Source organism: Eubalaena glacialis, chromosome 18 (genome assembly GCF_028564815.1).
Source record: "Eubalaena glacialis isolate mEubGla1 chromosome 18, mEubGla1.1.hap2.+ XY, whole genome shotgun sequence".
Classification (NCBI taxonomy): domain Eukaryota; kingdom Metazoa; phylum Chordata; class Mammalia; order Artiodactyla; family Balaenidae; genus Eubalaena; species Eubalaena glacialis.
The window spans coordinates 64,197,603-64,218,042 of NC_083733.1; the positions used below are offsets into that span (position 1 = coordinate 64,197,603).

Sequence of the window (20,440 nt, forward strand, 5' to 3'; positions counted from 1 at the left end):
GCCCATAGCATACAGAGGACACCATTACTTCCTTGGTTTTCCTTCGACCTTTCTAGACACTCTTCTTCATCTTTAATGGTTCCGCCTCTGCCCTTGACTCCTAAATCTTAGAATGCATCAGGATCACTCTCCCTAGATGTCCTATTTCATCCATGACTTTAAAAATGCATGCTACATGTGATATTGTGATTTATAGTAAGTATATATTTTGGTCTTTGTTCATGGTTCCTGGCTCACAGCGCCCAAAACCCTTGGAATTTCCTGAGTGATAAGGGCAATGGGAGCATCTTTTGTTATAATATTGGTCTCTTGTCCTCAGTTCCTGAAAACACTTCAGAGCCAGAAATGAATGTCTTGCTATTCATAACAAACCCCTTTCCACCACACCTGAGTTTTTGTTAATGAGGTGACTTTTGGAAAGCACATAAGGATGGGGGCTGGTTGCCAGGGGAATGAACCATGTGATTAGAAGGTAGGAAATTTCAGTCCAATCCCTGACCTCCCAGAAGGGGTGAGGGGCTAGAGGTTGAGTCAGTTGCCCATGGCCAATGATTTAATCAGTAATGCCTATGGAATGAAGCCTCCATAAAAACCAAAAGTATGGGGTTCAGAGAGTTTCCAGGTTGGAGAACATGTGAAGATTTGGGGAGAGTGGTGCACCTCCCCAAAGAGAGGGCATGAAAGCCCCAAGCCCTTTCCCCATACTTTGTCCTATGTATCATTTCCATCTGGCTGTTCCTGAGTTATATCCTTTTACAATAAGCCAGTAATCTCAGAAGTAGACTGTTTCTCTGAGTTCTGTGTGCCACTCTAGCAAATTAATTGAACCCAAGGAATGGGTCATGAGCACCTCCGATCTATACTCCATCAGTCAGAAGCACAAGTGACAACATGAACTTGTGATTGGCATCTGAAGCGGGGGCGGGGGGACAGTCTTATGGGACTGAGCCCTTAACCTGTGGGATCTGACACTATCTCCAGGTAGGTGGTGTCAGAGTTGTGTTGAGTTGTAGGATGCCCAGCTAGTGCGGAGAATTGCCTGGTGGTGTGGGGAGCTTCCCCCCAGCCCACACTTTGAAATCGGTAATCAGAATTGTACTACCAGTATCAATTTTTTGATTTTCATATTGTCCTACAGTTGTGTAAGACGTTAACACTGGGGGTAACTGGAATGCATGAGACATCACTGTACATTTCTCTGCAACCTCCTGTGAGTCTCTAGTTGCTTCAAAATGAAGTTAAACTACAAACTAAAATAAATGATCACAAGACACACAACAACAGCAATAAAGAAACATGCTGATGACTCATAAATTGTATATTGCAATTCTTCCCTGTCTACTTGACATCTACTCAGGAATATATAATGGGCATCTCAAACTTAGTATCTCAATTTTCATGCAGCACTCTTATTTCTCATCTCAAACCCTCTCTTTTTCAGTTGTCTAAATGTTATTGTTTTGTGGTACCAACATCTGCCCATATCCTAGCAACATTCTGATGTCTTCCTTTGCCTCAGTCCTTGCAAGACCTGTCAGTTCAACTTTTTAAATATTAAAAAAAAAATCTATCCACTTATCCCCATCCCCACTACCATTCATTATCCAAGATTTCACAATCTCAGCACTATTGACATTTTGAGTCAGATAATTCTTGGGGAGTAGAAGCCTCCCTGAGCTTTGTAGGATGTTGAGCAGCATCTCGGGCCTCTACCCACCAGATGCCAGTTGCCTCCCTCCCCCCATCACAGTTGTGACAATTAAAAATGTCTCCAGGCACTGTCACCTGTTGATAAAAATCACCCTTGATTGAGAGTGACTATCCAGGTCCTGGTCACCATCACCACTCATCTGTCTGACAAAAATCTATCGATGATTCTTCCTGCCTCTTTTTTTAAAAAGTTATTTTATTGAAGTATAGTGGACTTACATTGTTATGTTAATTTCTGCTGTACAGTAAAGTGAGTCAGTGATACATACATAGACATTCTTTTTCAGACTCTTTTCCATTACGGTTTATCCCAGGCTATTGAATACAGTTCCCTGCTTCTATTTTTGCTCCCTCCGTAATGCAGTTTCAACACAACAACCAGAGTTAGTTTTAAAATACAGATCAGATCAAGTCACCCTCTTGCCCAAACATTTCAATGGCATCTTATTATATTTAGGAGAAAATCCAAACTAATCACCATAACCTATAGAACTCGACCTGATGTAACCCTCAATGACCCCTGCAAACTCACTTTGAACCCGCTTCACTTTACTTCTGCATTCCCGCCGGCGATTCCCACTCTGTTTCTCACATTTACCAAATTCACTTCCGCCTCAAGAACATGACACTAGCTGTTCTCTCTTCCAGGAATGCTCTTCCCGTGGCTGGCCCCCTTTTCACTGTTCTCAGCTCAAAGGCCATCTCTTCTGAAATGCTTTTCCTGACCTTACAACCAACTTGCCCAACATTTCCCCACCCGTACACTTTTCCAGATTTTTGGTGATTTCTTTGACCTCCTCTGAACTTTCCACCTTTCCTCAGTGTGACCAGAGCACCTCCCCACTTTGCAATTGCCTTCTCATCCAAGCCACCCGTCCCCCCACCCACCCACCCTTGGGCAGACCACAGACTAGGGGCTACCTGAGTCCACGAGAATCTTTATCGGTCATCCTCATATCTGTCTTCTCTGCCTAAGAATGTTCAGATTTTTCTCTGAGCCTATTCCTTAAGAAAAAAGCTCTACAAGCCTCTGGTTTCCTTCTCTAATTCAACAGATGTTGAACACCTGCTTTGTCTGTCCCTGAGGTCACAACGGGGGCAAAGACAGATATTGAGAGGAAGTGAGACTGGGGGTGGGTGCGTAGGTATGGGGTGGGAGCAGCTGAGGAGGGGGAAGAGAGGTAGGTAGGTAGGTAGTTCAGGATTCTGCCCTAGAAGGGTGCTGGGTGTGGGTGTGAGGGCTGGACTCATTAGGAGGGATGAATGAAGGAGATGTAGGGAAGCATTCCAGTGGTGAATGAAGAGTCTGGGTCTGGCTGTAGTTGAGGCCCTGAGGGTGCTGAGGAGCCTTTGTTGGGGGGAAGGGAGTATCTTAGACACCCTTTGGCTAGCATCTTTGTGTCATTCAGATACACCTGTCCCAGTTCCCGCCCATACCGCTTGTGCTGCAGTTCAGGAAGCTGCCCCCAGAGGGCGCTCCATTTCCCCGGCACACACTGACCCTTGAGCCCCAGTCACCAGGATCTCTGCTGTCCAGAGTCCTGAAGAACTGCAACCCTACAGGGAATATTTCTCAGGCTCTGGACACATTTGCAAACGTTGCTCATCCAAAAAGGCTGCATTTATTCTCACTGAACCTACAAATAATGATTCTGCTCTTTTCACTGCACTTCCGTACAACTGAGTCTCTGCCGGGGGGAGAGCATATCAAAGCAAACACTAAGTCACCACAACCATCCCACTTCCCTCACTGCAAACCCATCCTTCCTGAAATTTAAAACAACTCAGTATCTCTCACAGTGTCATTCTCAAATGACTTCTACCCAGGCACACCGAACATGTGATGTCCTCATAAGAAAATGTTCCTGTGGTGTCTCAGTCTGTTCCGGTTGCTCTACTAGACATACCAAACGTAAGACCTGAAACCTTAAAACTCTTAGAAGAAAACATAGGCAGTGTGTTCTTTGACACTGGTCTTAACAACATCTTTTTGTCTCCTCAGGCAAGGGAGACAAAAGCAAAAATAAATAAATGGAACTACAAAAAATTAAAAAGCTTTTGCACAGTGAAGGAAATCATCAACAAAACAAACACACAGCCTACTAAATGGGAGAAGATATTTGCAAACAGTATATCCGATAAGGGGTTAATATTCAAAACATACAAAACACTCATGCAACCCAACATCAAAAAACCAAACAACCTGACTAAAAATGGGCAGGGGACCTGAATAGACATTTTTCCAAAGAAGACAAACAGATGGCCAACAGACACAAGAAAAGATGCTCAATATCGCTAATCTTCAGAGAAATGCACATCAAAACCACAATGAGATACCACCTCACACCTGTCAGAATGGCTATAATAAAAAAAACAACAAATAACAAGTGTCGGCAAGGATGTGGATAAAAGGGAATCCTCGTGCACCGTTGGTGGGATTGTAAATTGGTGCAGCCACTACGGAAAATGGTACAGCGGTTCCTCAAAAAAATAAAAATAGAATTGCCATATGATCCAGCAATTTCACTTTTGGGTATTTACTCAAAGAGAACAAAAACACTAATCTGAAAAGATATATGGGGGCTTCCCTGGTGGCGCAGTGGTTGAGAACCCACCTGCCAACACAGGGGACACGGGTTCGAGCCCTGGTCTGGGAAGATCCCACATGCCACAGAGCAACTAAGTCTATGCACCACAACTACTGAGCCTGCGCTCTAGAGCCCGCAAGCCACAGCTACTGAGCCCACGCGCCACAACTACTGTAGCCCGCGCACCTAGAGCCCGTGCTCTGCAACAAGAGAAGCCACCGCAATGAGAAGCCCGTGCACTGCGACGAAAAGTAGCCCCCGCTCGCCGCAACCAGAGAAAGTCCGTGCACAGCAACGAAGACCCAACGCAGCCAAAAATAAATAAAAATAAATAAATAAATTTATATATATATAAAAGGTATATGCACACCAATGTTCATTGCAGCATCATTTACAATAGTCAAGATATGAAAGCAACCTAATTATCCATGATAGATAAATGAATATATAATATATATGATATTACTCAGACATAATAAAAAATGAAATCTTGCCATTTTTGACAACATGGATGAATTTAGAGAGTATTATGCTAAATGAAATAAGTCAGACAGAGAGACAAATACCATATGATCTCATACGTGAAATCTAAAAAAAAGAACGCATACAAACAAACAAAACAAAATGACTCACAGACATAGAGAACAAATGGGTGGTTGCCAGTGAGGAGGGGGTGGTGGGCAAAATAGGTGAAGGGGATTAAGGAGTGCAAATCACCAGTTATAAAATAAATAAGCCATAGGGATGTAATATATAGCAGAAGGAATAATGGTCAATGATATTTTAAGAGCTTTGTGTTGGGACAAATGGTTACTAGACTTATCATGGTGATCAGTTCATAATGTATGCAAATGTCAGATCACTATGTAGTACACCTGAAACTAACACAGTATTGTACATCAACACTACTTCAATAAAAATTAAAGAACCTTTAAAATATTGACCCAACATACAAATAACTGCCATCAAGAAAAAGACCAGTATTATTTAAAGAAAGACAAGACCAAGTCATCAGCCACATAAAATTGACAATGTTCAGCAATCAGTGAAAAATTACTAGACACATAAAGAAGTAGGAACATGTGACACTTAATAATAAGAGAAAAATCATTCAATGGAATCAGGCTTAGACATGACAGAGGAGACAGACCTAGCAGACAAAAACATTAAAACATTGATTAAAAATGTTTTCCATATACTCAAGGATGTAAAGGAAAACATTAACATAATAAAAGAAGAAACATAAGATTAAAAACCAAGGAAATTAACTTCTAGAGAAGAAAATAAATTATCTGAAGTGAGAATGTCACTGAATGAGACTAACATCAGATTCAATATTGTGGAAGAATAATCAGTAAACTTGAAGATGTAGCATCAGATCGTATTCAAACTGAAGAATATAGAGAAAAAAGGTTGGAAATGGTGAACAGATGCTCAGAGCTGATAATGAGATAATATTGGGCAATATCACATATGTAAAATTGGAGACCCAGAGGAGAATAGAAAAATATATATATATATATATAAACGCTGGCTTCAGTTTTTAGAAATTTGATCACTACTATAAAATTTCAGATTCAAGATACTCAACACCCTCCAAGTAGGATAATCTCTGTCTCTCTCTCTGTCTCTCTCTCTCTCACACACACACACATTTACACGCCAAGGCACATATTATTCAATTATTAAAACCCAGTGAAAAAGAGAAAATATTAAAACCAGCTAGAGAAAAATATAAACTACAAAGAAAGAAAGATGAAAATAAGGCAGAATTCTCATAAGAAACTAGGCAAGCCAAAAGAATTTAAACAACAGAACGGGGAAAAATTTAACCTAGAATTCCTAATCCAATAAAAATAACCTTCCAAAGCTAATGTACATGAAAACTTTTCCAGACAAACAATGGCTGAGAGAATTCATCACCAGCATACCTACACTACAAAAATATATGAAAAGATCTTCAGGTAAAAGGAAAATGATACTATAGAGAAACTATACTGTCATCTTAAATTAGAAATAAATCTGAGAAAAGAGGCAGGGTTATCTTAATGCAAAAGGACAGCTTTATTGTTCGCAAGGTTTGCAAACCAGGGATAAGAAGCCTTTGGCTGTAACCAAAAGTACGTTCCTTGGAGGTGAAGGAGTGAGGGATTTTTAAAAGCACAAGCCACAGAAGCCACAGTTGGGAGACTTGTAAAAGGGGATTGGATGGCCCTTGCAGCGTGACCACAAGTCATGGCAGCCTGACCAGAAGTTTCCAATGATGGCTGTCATTGGAGCACCTCCTTAGGGGTTTTTCAGCACAATCAAAAGTCCTTATAGTTTTTGTTCGTGGTTTTTCTAAGAACCCAGGGTACGTAACTGAACCCTAGGTCTGTCATGATTGCCTGGCTCCATTTTATTTGGGGTACCTGTTAGCCACACCAGGTCCATTTTCTAAATAGGTTCTTTCCACAGGGAATTCCCCTTATTTTTACTTTTCCTTAGGGGATTTTATTTTTACAACAGAGGGATGAAGAGCAATTGAAATGGTTCATATGTGGATAAATATAAAATAGTTAATTTTTCTAATTAAAAAATCTCTTTAAAATTAACTTCAAAAAATACTATATTATGGGATTTATAACAATATATTATAGGTCACGTTATGGGCATATCAAAACCATGCTAAGGTAAGCACATAGAAGAAAAAATATTACATGGAGCATAGTTCAATTTAATAATAAAAATATCTATTTCCTCCTTGCCCTCACAACAACTCATGTAGAACTATCAGGAAGAAACCTGGAGACCAGATGTGAAGAGATGTTATTTCTGGATAGGAAGCAGGGCCAAGTCATCCAGGACCTCCTTGTTCATAGACCTCTGAAGCACCACCGTGAAGAAGGGGACTCAGTCACACCTCTCAACACTATTCCCTTGTGAGTTTCTGCACCTGTAAGGGAAACACAGTTCTGAAGTAAGGGACTAGTTTCGTGGAAGGTTTGCTCTGGAAAGGACAAGATGGAGGTGTCCCCAAATCAGGGACACCTTAAGAAGGGCATCTCACCTGGTATAGTAGATCCAGGTGAGGCCATAGGTGAGAAGGAAACCAGCCCCCATCAGGGCCCCCCTGAGCAAGGTGAGGACTAGGGGCCAGGAGCCCTGCCGCTCCCCAGAGACTTTGGGGCAGGAACAGGAGACACCTGGAGGACGAAAAGAGAGAGGAAGGTGGACGTTAGGTGTGAGTTTCTGTAAGTCCACACCATATTTTTTTTTTTGGCCGCGCTGCTTGCCATATGGGAGTTTAGTTCTGCGACCCGGGATCAAACCCACGTCCTCTGCATTGGAAGCATGGAGTCTTAACCACTGGACCACCAGGGAAGTCCCTGTAAGTCCACACCTTAACCCTGCTTACCACCCTAGCTCAGAACTCAGGCATCCTTGCTTATACTCATCCTGTACAACTAGGTTCAGGGAGACACAGAGGGAGCCCCTCAGGTGCTGAGCTCGGCAGGTTAATTCTCCTCCATCCCCTAAGACCACCTGGGGCAGCTCCAGGACCCCAGGATCCAAAGGCTGTGAGGGGCTCAGTGTCAGGCACCCCCGGGCCCAGCTTATCCTGGCGGGCAGGTTGCTGTCGACAGCACAGACCAGGCGCAGGGACTGGCCCTCCATGACCCGAAGGGAGGTGGCATTGCCCAGGACCTCTGGGACTACGGAGACAGAGAGAGCTAGAAGGGCAAGGCTGAGAGGCCCTTCTCTCCCTCTGTCCTCCCAGACACAGGAACAGCGGCTCTGAGACAAGCACTGCAGGCAAGGCCAAGGAGGGGGGGTGGTCTATGAGGTGAGGTGGGGGAAGGAGAGGCAACTTGATGATCCCAGGACAGCGGGAACTGGACGCTTGAGGAAGAGTCGGCCATATCTAGGCCTGGGAGAGACCATCCCAGGAGGTAGCCCCTGATGTGTGAAACTGCGCAGGGCACTGACACACGTGGGTCTGGCCACTTGGAGGCCTGCACACAGGCGATGAGGGCCCCAGGGAGCCACGGGAGGGTTCTGAGCAAGGAAGTCATAGGGTCAGATCTGGGGCATGTAGAGATCCCTTTGGGGTCCCAATTCTTGCTGGCTGGACAGGGCCAAGACTAGAGGCTGACAGGCCAGAGGGGAGGCTGGTCCAGGTCCAGGCCAGAGAGAGGCTGGAGGCCTGAGTTGGAGCTGCGGTCATGGGGATGGATGAGGGCGATGACGTGAGTCATTTTCAGAAAGTCAACTTTGCGAAACTCACTGAGTCCTGGGGACGGTTGGGTGAGACACAGAGTCTAAAGGAATTTCTGAGATTTAGGCTCGGATTACTCATATCAGAGGGTCCCTTGCAGGGGGAGTGGAGGGCACTCAGGACAGAGGTTTGTGAGAGTCTTCAGGGCAGAGGTAGGATTGGAAACCCCAGGGTAGATGAGCTTCCCCTTGGAATCCTGCAGAAATCAGCCAGAAGCCTGGTACCCAGCTTGGGAACTCAGTCTCCTTGTGGGAGAGACGGAGACAGGGAGGTGGCAGGGAATCAGGGAAAGGATGTCATGGGAAAGTAAGGAGGGAGAAGAGGTGGGAAGGGAGGGAGCAAGCATAGGTGACAGGGAGTTGTCACTAGGAATCCACAGTGGCCCTAAGGTGAGTCCTGCCAGGGGACAGGGTTGGGGGGCGGAGGGCAGACGTAGCAGCAGAGAGGGGATGAGGAGTGATGGGCTTGATTCTGTCCATCTTCACAACACCCCTGCATCTGACCTCCATTCCACCCAGGTGCTCTCCCACCTGTGCTATTTCCCCGGAAGACACGAATGTCCAGGTTCTGTGGAGCATCTGGAACAGAAAGAAATAAATGTCCCCCTGCAGTATGATGACGTGTCATGAGTAACATGACACCGTGGTGGGGGGTGGGATCTCAGTATTCTCCTCATCTTGACCCCAGCGTGCCTCCAATAAGAGTCCCCAAGTATCCCAACCAGGCCTCCCCTCCCCAACGCCCTCCGCCCTCAGGGACCCGGCGTCCTGGCCCCGCGCTCACCGGACACGTTGAGACTGACGGTCCTCTCTGTGATCACGCCAGCTCCGGGGAAGGTCACTCGACAGGTGAGGTTGGTGCCGTGGTCCTGGGGCCCCAGGGTGAGGGTGAGCACTGAGGAATGGGGACTCTTGGGGTGCAAGGAAGTGAGGGCAACCCCGATCCAGGAGAAGGTGTGGGGTGTCCCCCTCTCACAGGCCCATGGCACTGCACAGGTGATGTTCCTGGGGTGGCCAGATTCTAGGGTCCCCTGGACGTGGATGTCGGGTGTCTGTGTCAGAGCTGAAGAGGAGAGAGAAAAAGACCCAGGCCCTGGAGGGGGGACCCCGAGTGTGCCTCTCAGAGCTGTCTCTGCCTCTTGCCAGCCACAGTGTCCTGTCCTCCTAGGTCCCCTTGGGTCCCTCCCAGGATGAGAAGACAGGGGGTCCCCTCCCAGCCCTGCCCTGGGGGCCCTCAGGGCCTGTGCGTCTGTGTATCCTCTCCTTGACACCATCCTCACCTGTTACATGCAGGAAGATCATGTTCTTTTTGTAACTATATTTCACAATAGGCCCTCTCTCCACCCTAAAGAAGTATGTCCCCGTGTCTCCCCTCTGTGCATCTCTGATGTCCAGGGAGCAGTTGTAGTCCCGGGGGTCTCCAAGGAGGTAGAATCGGCCCTGGGTCTCCGTCAGCACCTCACGACCTGGGTTGTTTGTGGCCACTGGAGGATCCTGGTAGCTATTGGCCCCTTCCCGGAACCAGTAGCCGAAAGCTGGAACAGAGTCGTCCCAGTAGCTCTGGGGATAGTAGAAGGAGCAGGGCACGCGGACACACAGGCCCTCCTGCACCGTCACGGACTCCTGCACCTTCAGCCAGTAGTAGCTCGAACCCTGAGCCAGGGACCCTGCGGGGGAACGAGGGTCAGCCGCAGCCCCTGCCCCGCCCACCCATCTCCCCGCCGCCCACCCACCTGCCCACAGCAGGGACAGCAGCAGCGGCAGCATCTCTGAGACGGAGGGCTTCTGGGCGTCCTGTGTGTGAAAAGAGAAGGGGGAGGCGAGAGGGAGGAAGGGCTGCGGGGAGACCCACGGGAAGCCGGGGAGGAACACGAGACTCAGCTGTGCGCAGAAGAGGAACTGCAGAGCCGGAGCTCGTCCCACCTCCGCACAGAGCGGACGGACACCCCTCGGCCCAGAGACCCCGGAGACCTGCCCAGAGCGGAGCAGGCGAGGAGGAGACCCCTGTCCTGCCCCCCATCTCGGGTGGGTCCTGCCCCCCATCTCGGGTGGGTCCTTCCCGCCCCAGAGCCTCTGAGGACACGGAGGCGTAGGACACGGCGAGCCTCCTAAGGGCCTCCCGTCTGAGCACCGCTGTTTACACCAGGGAGCCGCTCAACTCCTGTCTTGACCTGGAGGGTCACAGCCTCACCTAGACCCTCGGGTGGTCGGTCCTGCAAGATGTAGGGGTCTTTAGGGTCTGTGTGAGCGTCTGGGGCGGAAGACAAGAAGGGGCTCCTGGGTGACGTGAAGGCAGCAGCCAATCAGCCATTCACTCCTTCAGCCAAGAGTGAGCGTCTTGGGCTGGTGACCTGGAGACCAGAAGGGATACGGCCGGCCTGGTCCCTGCCCAGGGGATGCTCCCACCCGGTCCCATCACTTCCTCCCCAAACAGGCAGCACTGTTGCGCTTTAGAGCTGCATGTGAGATCACCATGTGTCCTGGTAGCATATTGGGTATTTTTTTTTTAATGAGTATGATATTTTTTTTAATCTAGTAAAAAAATAACTCTTTTCAAGTTGAAAACCTTGAAATTCTGTACCTACTAAACAACCAATCCTTATTCCTTCTTCCTCCCAGCTCCTGGCAACCACAGTTCTATTTTCTATCTCGAGGAATTTGACTACTTTGTCTACCCCGTATAAGTGGAATCGTGTAGTGTTTGTCTTTTTTTCACTAGGTTGTTGAACTTACCATAATGTCCTCAAAGTTCATCCGTGTGGTAGCAAGTGTCAGAAATTCCCTCCTTTTTCAGGCTGAATAATATTGCATGGTTTTGCTTATCCCTTCATCTGTTGAGGGGCAGTTGGGTTGCTTCCATCACTTGGCTATAGTGAATAATGCTACTAGGAACACGAGTGTGCAAATATCTCCTAGAATCCCTGCTCTCAGTTCTCTTTGAGAGATATCCAGAAGTGAAAGTCAGGATCATATGTTAATTCTATATTTAAGTTTTTGAGGAAGTATCGTACTCTCATCATCCCACCCCACCCACTTTTTTTAACCTCATCTATTGTCATCTTACACTAACTATACAACTTAAGGTCTCTACCCTGGACCCCTCCTCTGATCCCCAGACTTTCATATCCAGCTCTCTACATACATTTCTGCATCATATTTGATCCTCATTTCCCTTCACCTACAACATCCATTAGAAAATTCTGTTGGCTTGACCTTCACAATATATTCAAAATATATCCTCTCTATCTACAAGACCTCCTTGGTCCATTGCACCATCACCTCCTGCCTGGAGTACCCAGCAGTGTCGTGCCACATCTCTTTCTTGCTGCCCTGGATCCACTCTGGCTGATTCTGAACACAACAGCCTTAGGATCCTACCCAAATGAGGGTCTAATCATATGTCCGCTCTCCTCAAAGGCTTCCAGAATCCTGCATTGGCCTGCAGTCGCCTTGCACGGGGTCTGCAGCATCCTCCCATCTTCTCCCCAATCCCTTTGCCTCCCCACGCCAATATGTCACATGCTCCTGTCCTTGGGTGATTTTCCTCCAAACCTGTCAATAGCTGACATGCTCTAATTTTACTTATTATTTATTTGAAAAATTCTTGTCCGCATAACGACATCCCCATTAGGACAGAAGTACTTCTCGTTTCTAAAATCGCCATAAAACAAAATGCCATTTTAAACATTGCATACGGTACAATTCAATGGCACTAAGTACATTCACAACATTAGTGCAACCATCATCACTCTTTATTTCCAGCACGTTCTCATCATCCCAAACAGAAACTCTGCTGCAGTTACACAATTACTTCTCACCATCCCCATCCCCTAGCTGCAAGCAACACCATTCTATTTTTTGTTTCGATGAATTTGCCTTGTAGGGAGCTCATATAAGCAGAATCAAACGACATTTGTCCTTTTGTGTCTGGCTTCTTTCAGGTAGCGTACTGTTTTCAAGAGTCACCGGTGTTGTAGCATGTGTCATAATTGCACGTGTTTCTTTGAAAGGCTGAATGATATTTGATTGTATGTGTCTACCACATTTGGTTCATCCATTCTGCAGTTGCTGGACGCTGGGATTGGTTCCACCACTGCTGTGAATCTTGCTGCTATGAACAATGGCATGCAAGTATCTGTTTGAGCCCATGCTCTTTTCAGCAACGAAGACCCATCGCCCCCCCAAAATAAATAAATAAAAAATTTATAAAGTATGTTACATAATGAATATTTCAGTTAACAACTTGCCATCGCCAAGAGCAGTATACATGTGCAGGTCTGGGCTGGGAAGTCAGGGGTTGAGAAGGTAGCAGAGTTGACCCTGGAGGTGGACACATGGACACATTCACCGAGGGGGAGAAGAGGGCCCTGGGCGGAGTAGTGAGGACACGTACGCTCTCATGCGCGGTGCGCACGGGCTTAAGCTTAATTGTGGGCTGTAGGGGGAAGTGGTAGTTGTGACTGAGGTGGCCCGGCCAGGGAGAGAGGAAGAGAACAAGGTGGTTATTGGTGACCCAGGTGAGAGTTCTGCCAGGCAGGGGTGGGAGAGGGCGGCAGCCAGACGGCCGGAAGCAGAGGGGTGATGCGAATGGGAGGCATTGCACTGACCGCCTTTAGCCCTCTCCTATTTGAGCTCTGAGACCCCACTTCTGCCCTGAGCCGCAGAAACCGACCCCACCTCCGTCAGTGCCGCAGAGGAGAGCTTCCCTCCTACCTGTGCCATTTCCTTGGACGGGGCCAATAGCCAGGTTCTGGGAGCATTTGGGATACAGAAAGAAAATATTTTCTACTTCAATCATGGGAAGATATGGTGGCTTTAACTCTTTGGTTGGATCCACAGAAGGGTGGCGAGGTGGGGACGGTTGTGCTTTCTTCTCCCTTCTCAGGCCAGGCTTCTGGCCACACATCAGGTCCCACAGGCTCTGCAACTGGGTCCCTCTTTGGGGACCCAGGTGTCCTGACCACCCCCCACAGAGGATGCCGAGCCTGATGGGACCAGGAGCTCAGCCAAGCGGGGAGAGAGAGCCTGAGCTGCTAGTGTCAAGTAGCTGATGAGTCAAAATGAAAATAACAATTAAGCCTTTAATCACTTACTTGTTAAAGAACAGTGAAGCAGACTTTATTCAGGACCATTGTCAGAGGTGCAGGGACCCCTGCAATGGGGTTTTGCAGCAGGGGAAAGAGATCAGGCTCAATTCTGAATACAATGAGGAAAAGTGGGAATTTATTGCCAAGGAGCAGGGTGAGGGGTCAGCGGATGGAAAATTACTAAGAGGAAACATAGGGGCAAAGGGGGATTCTGGCTAAACCGACCTACCAGGCTTCTTGCTGAAGGCAGGCCAGGGTGATCAGATATCAGCTGGGGGCTAGTGAAAGATGAGGAACCCCATCAGACATTGAGGGTAAGGGATTTTCGTTAAACTGACTTACCAGGATTCTTGAAAAAAAATGGATGATGCAAAGATAGATGCAGAAGTCAAGAACTTGCTGAAAAAGAGCTTGAAGAGCCTGGCTAGAGTTTAGCCAAGGAGAGAACCTTTGTCGATGGTCAGGGTGGCCAGCACAGACGTGGGGGTCGTCTCACGGACAAGGGACCCAGAACAAAAAGCTCTAGTGAGTCTAAGGACCCTGGGTTGGGGGTGGCGTTGGGAACGGAAATGTACTGAGTCCTGAGTTAGAGTGGGGAAAAGTGTCTCCAAGTTTTCCTGCTCCTCCTCCATAAGGAGGCTTCAGTAGAGATGCCTGAAGACCTCTGCCCAAGGCTTCAGATAAACAGACCAAAGAATAAAGTCATCTGAGCTAGGAATGCAAAAATGTGAACAGCATCATGGGCCAGAGTAGTCTGAGTCCTTCACTGCAACTCCTTTCAGAGACTACAGTGCAGCATGCCCATGAGGCCAGCCAAGGAAAGCTTTTGCATTTGCCTATAATCAGGCCTGAAAAATCACGTATAGGTTTGTAGCCATGAGCTGAGCTCCTCAGACGGCTCTACACATAGACCTATCACCTCCTAGGAAGGTCGCCTGACAACGTAGGGCTGGTGTCATGATCCTTTTAAAAAATTTTATTTACTTTTAAAAATATTTTTATTGGAGTATAGTTGATTTACAATGTTGTGTTAGGTGTACAGCAAAGTGAATCAGTTATACATATACATATATCCTGGTGTCATGATCTTGGGACCCGAACATGTGGGTGAATAATAAGGAATGGGGGACCTTGGGCCCCACGGAGGAGAGAAGCATCCTCCTACTGGACTTTGGGCTGTTTAGACTCCAAGATGGTTGTACTTCAGGTTAAAGGGATGTAGATTTGGGGTATCTGGTACAAGCTGAAGAGGAGAAAACGATTCAGACCCCAGAGAGGAGACCCTGAGACTCCACCTTGGCTTCCCCTGGGGTCCTCAACAAGTCCCCCACCCTCCAGATAAGGAGTACATGTGTTCCTGTCTCTGGGGTTCTCTCCTGGGGATCCCTGGCTACTTGTCACATTCAGATATATTGGGAGTCATTTTTCACATAATATTTCTCTACCTTAAAGTATTCCCACTTTCCCGCATCTTGGAGAAACTGATGCTTAGAGAGCAACTGTGGGCCCCTGGATCCCACAGAAGGTTGGATTGGCCCCAGATTGTTTCTTCCAGGTTTTGATGGGGTCTGTGGCCAGAAGGGGATTACAATGTCTGCTGCCCACCTCCAGGATCTGAAGGTGGATGTCGAGTGGGCTAAAGTCAGTTCAGAAAATCCATGGGTTGAAATGGAGAATGGGATGGGATGCATAGGTCCTCCTTCACCATCACTGAGTGAAGGTTACAGATCGCACCTGCACCAACGTCCAGGGACCACTGCAGGAAACAGAGTCTCTGTCTGCAGCCCCGCCCGGAAACCTCTTTCTCACATCTGTTGCCCTCACGGTTGTGGCCACAGTGGCAGCAGCATTTCTGGGCTGCAGAGGATAATCTAGATTCGCCTGACATCATCTGATTAGCCTTTCCTAGCTTGGAGATGGGGGCGGCCATGGCGTGCTAAGAGAGCTGGGGATGCTTCCTGGGTTGAAGTGTATGGCATCTATGTCAAACTTCTCCCTTCAACAGAAATACCCATCTCTCCCTTGGGCCACTGCAGGGGGGGGGGAGTGAAAGCCGAGCTCTTCTCTCCTGGGACCACAGCTGGGTGGACTCTTCCTGTACCCTGAAACGCTGACTCTCACCTCCTGAAGACCAACCCCCACTCCCTTTAAGAGACATCGGGCGTTTGGGGGTCTATTTTCCCCAGATAGGTTTCTTGGAGTCCAGATAGACGTAGATAGGGAGGCCTTTATCCTGTTCATATCAAGTCCCCAAGCCTCTCCCAATTCGCCTTCCCATCAGAACCTACCCACAGCGGGATTGCTCTTTCCAGCCAAGACACCATCTCGTCCCCAGGAAGCAGGGGGGTGTCGCTGTCCGTGGTGCTGAAGCAGTATTGGGTCTTGAGTTTAGGAATAACTGGATTGTACAGAAGGGTCTGACTAGACACGAACCAGATCTGGACCTCAGGCCAGAAAACCATCTGAGGCAGAAGGACTGGGCCTGCCTAGGAAGGAGAAGATCAGGGAGGGGCCGACCCTCTGGTCTGGGGCCGATCCTGAGCCTCTCCTTCTTCCTTCTTTACTCTCTGGAAAGTTTTATAGATTCTGCCAAGCCACTGAATCAAAGCCAGCAGCAGCTCTCCCTCCCCCCCATTTCTTGTTTCATGAGAAAAATAAAGCCCTATTTGGTTTTGGTTTTTTTGTTTTGTTTATTTTTGGCTGCGTTGGGTCTTCGTTGCTGAGCGTGGGCTTTCTCTAGTTGCAGTGAATGGGGCTACTCTTCGTTGCGGTGTGCGGGCTTCTCATTGCGGTGGCTTCTCTTGTTGCCGAGCATACGCTCTAGGCGTGCGGGCTTCAGTAGTTGCGGCACGTGGGCTCAGTAGTTGTAGCTCACAGGCTCTAGAGCGCAGGCTCAGTAGTTGTGATGCACGGGCTTAGTTGCTCCGCGGCATGTGGGATCTTCCCAGAGCAGGGATCGAACCCGTGTCGCTACCAGGGAAGTCCCACCCTATTTGTTAAGGTTCCTGAAAGTCAGCTTTTTTTGTAACTTAGAGTGAAATGCATTTCTAATTGATACAGTATGTGGAGATGATTCCTCCAATTCCATTTGAAGCCAACACGACATTTTCCAAAAGTGCCCTACTCACATGAGAGTGCCCGGTATGCTTGACTTCTTTCACTTTTGCAAATTCAAGAGTAGAGAAACAGTATTATATCTTTTCTTTACTTTGCATTGATGTGATTATAAACAACCTTTCCCATCTTTTTAAATTAACTGTAATCCTTCTTTGTGATTTATCTATTCAAAGGGTTTACACAGAAGGACCGTGGAGTTTTCCTTACCAACTTCTCTAAAGATTCTGATCTCATCCCTATTATTAACCTTAGAGGATAATATATTTTTACCAACAAAATATGCATCCCTAGATTTCAAAGTTACGGTTTTACTATTTTTGACCTTTATGTGAATGGCATCATACAGTACACATTTTTTCCCTGGCTACTTCCACTTGGTATCAGCTAAGAAAATTTTTTTATGGTAAAGTGTATAATGTTCAGAAGATACAAATGGGTAAGTGTGCAGCACAGTGACTTATCACAAAGCAAATGCACTCAGTTCACGAAATATCGCCAGTTTGAGATATCGAGTATCGCCAGCTCCCAAAATAGCTCAAGAGTCTACACACCCACCATCAGAGGTTCCTACTTCCTCACATCTTTGCTACCCTTGCTGTTATCTGCCTTCTTGGTTTTCCAATCTGATGTGTGTAGAGCAGTATCTTGTTTCGGTTTGATTTTTTTTCAACTACCAGTGTGTTTGAGCATCTCAATATGGACTTGTTTTCCATTCATATTTCCACATTTCTGAAATAAAGATTCATGTCATTTGCTATTTTTATGATGGCTTGTTTTTCTTCTTATTGATTTGTTAAAGTTTTGGTACATTCTAGTTAAAAAGCTCTTGTGAGCTTAAATGAAGGAAATAATTCCTCCCATTCTGTCATTTCTCAATTAAATTGATCTCAGTTGTCCTCTATTTGATGGGAACCTTCATTTTGATGCAATCAAATCTATGTGTCTCTGGTCACAACACTGTGTATCCCTCCTAAAAGTATCCATGATCCTGGCTTTTACATTAACCATTTCCATGCTTTCTTTATAGTTTCATCACCAATGTATCCCTAAAAAATTATAGTTCAGGGGCTTCCCTGGTGGCGCAGTGGTTAAGAATCCGCCTGCCAACGCAGGGGACATGGATTCGAGCCCTGGTCTGGGAAGATCCCACATGCCGCGGAGCAACTAAGCCCGTGCACCACAACTACTGAGTCTGGGCTCTAGAGCTCGCAAGCCACAACTACTGAGCCCGTGCACCACAACTACTGAAGCCTGCACACCTAGAGCCCATGCTCCGCAACAAGAGAAGCCACCGCGATGAGAAGCCTGAACACCACAACGAAGAGTAGTCCCCGCTTGCCGCAGCTAGAGAAAGCTCACGCGCAGCAACGAAGACGCAACACAGCCAAAAATAAATAAATAAAATAAATTTATTTTAAAAAAGTATAGTTCAGATAAACCTATTTTTGAACTTTTTATAAGTGCAATCATATTATATGTCATTGTGTCTTGCTTCATTTTTTTATTGTGATATAATTTACATATAATGAATACATATTTAGGTACATTTATAAATAATAGATTTATACACAACAAGTAAATTTTAAAATAATCAATAGACTTTATTTTTTTAGAACAGTTTTAGGTTTACAGAAAAATTGAGCAGACAGTACAGAGAGTTCCCATATGCACCCTAACCCCCTCATATTCTTCCCTATTATTAACATCTTGCATTAGTGTAGTATATTTGTTACAAATAATGAACCAATATTGACACATCATCATCAACGAAAGTCCATAGTTCACACTGAAGTTCTCTCTTTGTGTTACACAATGCTATGGGTTTTGACAAAAGCATAATGTCATGTATCCACCATTATAGTATCTTACATACATATTTTATCATATATGCATGATATACACTTATGTATGACATATAGATATATATATAAATAATTTTTATTTAATGTATTTATGTCTAGTCCACAGGTTTTTTGTTGTTTTTTAATTTTTTTTTTAAATTAATTTTTATTGGAGTATAGTTGCTTTACAATGTTGTGTTAGTTTCTGCTGTACAGCAAAGTGAATCAGTTGTATGTATACATACATCCAGTCATTTTTAGATTTCCTTCCCAGTTAGGTCACCACAGAGCACTGAGTAGAGTTCCCTGTGTGGTACAGTAGGTTCTCATTACTTATCTATTTTATACATAGTAGTGTATGTATGTCAATTCCAATCTCCCAATTCATCCCACCCCCCCCTTGGTAACCATAAGTTTGTTCTCTACATCTGTGACTCTATTTCTGCTTTGCACATAAGTTCATCTGTATCATTTTTCTAGATTCCACATATAAGCAATATTATACGATATTTGTTTTTCTCTTTCTGACTTACTTCACTCTGTATGACACTCTCTAGGTCGATCCACGTCTCTGCAAATGGCACTATTTCATTCATTTTCATGGTTGAGTAATATTCCATTGTATATATGTGCCATATCTTCTTTATCATTTCCTCTGTCGATGGACACTTAGGTTGCTTTCATGTCCTGGTTATTGTAAATAGTGCTGCAATGAACATTGGAGTCCATGCATCCTTTTGAATTATGGTTTTCTCTGAGTATATGCCCAGGAGTGGGATTGCTGGGTCATGTGGGAGCTCTATTTTTAGTTTTTTAAGGAACATCCATACTGTTCTCCATAGTGACTGCACCAATTTACATTCCCACCAACAGTGTAGGAGGGTTCCCTTTTCTTCACACCCTCTCCAGCATTTATTGTTTGTAGATTTTTTGATGATGGCCATTCTGACCGGTGTGAGGTGATACCTCATTGTAGTTTTGATTTGCATTTCTCTAATAATTAGTGATGTTGAGCATCATTTCATGTGTTTGTTGGCCATCTGCAGAAATGTCTTCTTTGGAGAAATGTCCATTTAGGTCTTCTGCCCATTTTTTGATTGTGTTGTTTGTTTTTTTGATATTGAGCTGCATGAGCTCTTTGCATATTTTGGAGATTAATCCCTTGTCAGTTGCTTCATTTGCAAATATTTTCTCCCATCCTGAGGGTTGTCTTTTCGTTCTGTTTATGGTTTCCTTTGCTTAGCACACAGGTTTTAATGAGTTTTGATAAATGCACACATCCACCCCAATCAAGATGTAGAATATTTCCATCACTACTCAAATTTTCCTTATACTATGCCTCCCTGAGGCAGCCTTTACTGATTTCTATCGCCATAGCTTAGTTTTGGCCATATTAGAACTTCATAAAAACGGAATCATAACTGTGTACTCTTTTATGTCTGGCTTCTTCGGATTCCTGCATGCTGTTGGTTCCTGCCTCAGTGGTTCATTCCATTTTATTGCTGAGTAGTATCTCTGGGACAGGGAGCCCAGAATCTGCTGCTTCCTGTATCTGCCCTCAAGTGCTGGAGAACTGACTCTGGAGATCCTGCTTATCTCACATGATCCATCCTGCTCCTCTGGACCCAAGACCTGGGGCCTCTGGGGCAAATTCACATCAGCAGGCATGTCTCCTCTGGGCTTCTACTCTCGGTCTTTCTTGCTGACAACTCCACTTTTCCCAGGAGCCCAAAGATAGGTGGGCATCTGAAGGCTCCAACCAGAGCCACAGGAGAGAGTGGGATTGGGAAGTGAAGGAGAATTCTGTAGCCTCAATGATGTGGCCTGACCCAGGGGCCCT

The 20,440-nt window shown here is 45.9% G+C and overlaps 1 protein-coding gene across 1 annotated transcript in view; it reads right to left on the minus strand.

Annotated features, from left to right (window-relative positions):
• Positions 1-6,948: 6,948 nt before the first annotated feature.
• Positions 6,949-20,440, minus strand: part of LOC133078720 (sialic acid-binding Ig-like lectin 14) — a 46,461-nt gene continuing 32,969 nt past the window's right edge. The window contains exons 2-7 of the mRNA XM_061173888.1: positions 10,289-10,349; positions 9,836-10,222; positions 9,340-9,618; positions 9,087-9,134; positions 7,348-7,483; positions 6,949-7,233 (exon numbers count right to left, since the gene is read on the minus strand). Coding sequence (XP_061029871.1) covers positions 7,191-7,233; positions 7,348-7,483; positions 9,087-9,134; positions 9,340-9,618; positions 9,836-10,222; positions 10,289-10,322 — 927 coding nt within the window. The 5' untranslated portion in view covers positions 10,323-10,349 and the 3' untranslated portion in view covers positions 6,949-7,190. The remainder of the gene's footprint in view (positions 7,234-7,347; positions 7,484-9,086; positions 9,135-9,339; positions 9,619-9,835; positions 10,223-10,288; positions 10,350-20,440) is intronic.